This window comes from Aplysia californica, unplaced genomic scaffold, assembly GCF_000002075.1.
Source record: "Aplysia californica isolate F4 #8 unplaced genomic scaffold, AplCal3.0 scaffold00265, whole genome shotgun sequence".
In the NCBI taxonomy this organism is placed as follows: Eukaryota; Metazoa; Mollusca; class Gastropoda; order Aplysiida; family Aplysiidae; genus Aplysia; species Aplysia californica.
The window spans coordinates 726,641-728,719 of NW_004797535.1; the positions used below are offsets into that span (position 1 = coordinate 726,641).

The 2,079-nt window shown below is 42.3% G+C and overlaps 2 protein-coding genes across 2 annotated transcripts in view; both read right to left on the reverse strand.

The window, feature by feature from the left end:
• Positions 1-427: 427 nt before the first annotated feature.
• Positions 428-642, reverse strand: LOC118477871 (the record flags this gene model as incomplete). Its single annotated transcript, XM_035970414.1, is given in 1 exon segment — positions 428-642. A coding segment is annotated over 1 exon segment (158 nt), but the record flags the coding sequence as incomplete, so codon positions are not given.
• Positions 643-1,177: 535 nt separating this feature from the next.
• The window catches only part of LOC101848120 (putative inactive carboxylesterase 4), a 4,900-nt gene continuing 3,998 nt past the window's right edge, over positions 1,178-2,079 (reverse strand). Inside the window, exon 2 of the mRNA XM_013083962.2 lies at positions 1,178-1,722. Within this exon, the coding sequence (XP_012939416.2) occupies positions 1,178-1,722 (545 nt within the window). The remainder of the gene's footprint in view (positions 1,723-2,079) is intronic.

A 2,079-nucleotide genomic window follows, 5' to 3' on the forward strand; every position in this document is an offset into this window, starting at 1 on the left:
TATTATTATTATATTATCTACTCACAAAATTACCCACCATCGCCCTGGTAGGACACATAAAACTATATTTTGTAGTGAGTGTTGTCGATGCAATGACCCACTTTATGTTCCTTGAAACTAGATCTAGATGCCAAAGATTTGTCTTAATATTCACACTATTTTTTTTCTAGAAATCATGTGCTGAATTGGCAAAGTACTGATCTCGCTGTGTGTTGTTAAAATGCAAGTAAACCGGATTCGATTCGCGTTTCAGCTTATCTGAACTTTCAAGCGCTATTTTTAGTTAAGGCATGCTGCACCCTATTTTGGGAGACTGAATTTAATCTAATTTGGTGATCATGACTCCTAAGAAGATTAGACTTACTTCGAGTTGAAAGACAGAAAAAATGAAAAGAGGGCTTACCCAGTTGTTGTGAAGTCTGTGATTAACGCAGAAAGACGTGACTTGAGATCTAAATCTTCGTCACCAATTCCTATAGTAACATCAAGTCCTTGTCTGAGAAATTTCTCCATCTCTTCCACAGAGAAATCAAACCAGTAACACAAATCAAGTCCGTGGACCATGCCCTTCTCTTTCCCTTTCATAAATCTCGGGAAGTGATTAAAGTGGAAAAGCCAAACTTTGGTATCTTTTCCTCTGGAAAATCGAAAGTCGGAACGTTAAAGTTCAAATCACTTATTAACATTGTTAGAGTATCATCCCCGTATCTTCTCTCATACCAACTGACGATTTTGTCCACGATCGCGGCCGGCACTGGAGCGTGCATCCGGGACATAATATAAAAATTATACGCCGCTGAGCGTGCTTTCTTCAATAATTCTGTTTTTTCTTCGTCAGTGATGTCGTCCCGATTTGTAATCATCCCGGCTAAGGAGAGATCAACATAAGATCTCGTTACTGACGCTTCGTTGTTGTTAATCCCCACAAGGTACGATCTTTTGAAGAAACCTACATCTTCCAAGTAACTGTCGTCTTGGAGTAGCTGCAGAGGTGGTCTTGGGACAAAGTCCTTGTCAACTATAGGAACAAAAACAGTTTTGTCAAAGGATAATGCCATGTACTGGGTGAAGTTAGACAAGGGCAGTTTGCGCAGACATTCTACCACTGTCCTGGTCGTATCAGAGTCAGCTTTTTGCGAGGCGTCGCCTTCAAAGCAGTTGACACTGGCAGCGAGAGTTAAAGCATCTTTCTGTGGGTCAAGTGCTTTGCCGAATGCTGAAGTAGGAGTTCCGCTCTGTGGATACGCCTTAGAGAAAAGTCCTTTGGTGTGAGGAGAGATGGAAAGATAACCCACAGCAGAACCCCCAGCAGACTCCCCGGATATAATATGGTGACGTCGTTAGGGTCGCCTCCGAAAGACACTATGTTGTCCTTGACCCATTTCAAAGCCAAGGTTATGTCCCAGAGCCCAAAGTTTCCAGGGCTGGACTGATCCTCAGTGCTGAAGAAACCTAGAACGCCCAAGCGGTAGTTGATGGTAACGACAACTATATCGTGAGTCGTCACAACAGTGCCTGTGTTGTACTCATTAGAACTCCCAACAACGTACCCCCCGCCGTGTATGAAGACCAACACCTTTTTCGGTGAGGACGGAGCCAACTCTTTGGTGTAGACGTTTAGAAAGAGACAGTCTTCACCACCTTGCTCCTTTTCCAGGAAATTCAAAAACACGTCCGGAAAGGGACATATCTGTCCAAAATGTGTTGCGTCGAAAGTCCCGTCTGAAAAAAAAAAAAATGACATTAATCATAATGGATACTTTTACTTCTCTGGCTATGTAACCCACTACAACTGGAGTAAACACATCAATGTCTTTGATCAAAAGTATTTTTATAGCTGAAGTAGTTTCACCAATAGGATAGCTCGATGCAGAATGTGTAGCAAATAGACGTAGTTATCCCTTTTCCGTGTTTCCATCTACGATCTACTTGACCATCTCTGAAAATGATATTTGGTCATCTCAGCTTATTCATGAATTCAAATCATCCAAACTCTCTGTCTCTCTCTCTCTCTGTCTCTCTCTCTGTCTCTCTCTGTCTCTCTGTCTGTCTGTCTCTCTCTCTCTCTCTCTCTCTCTC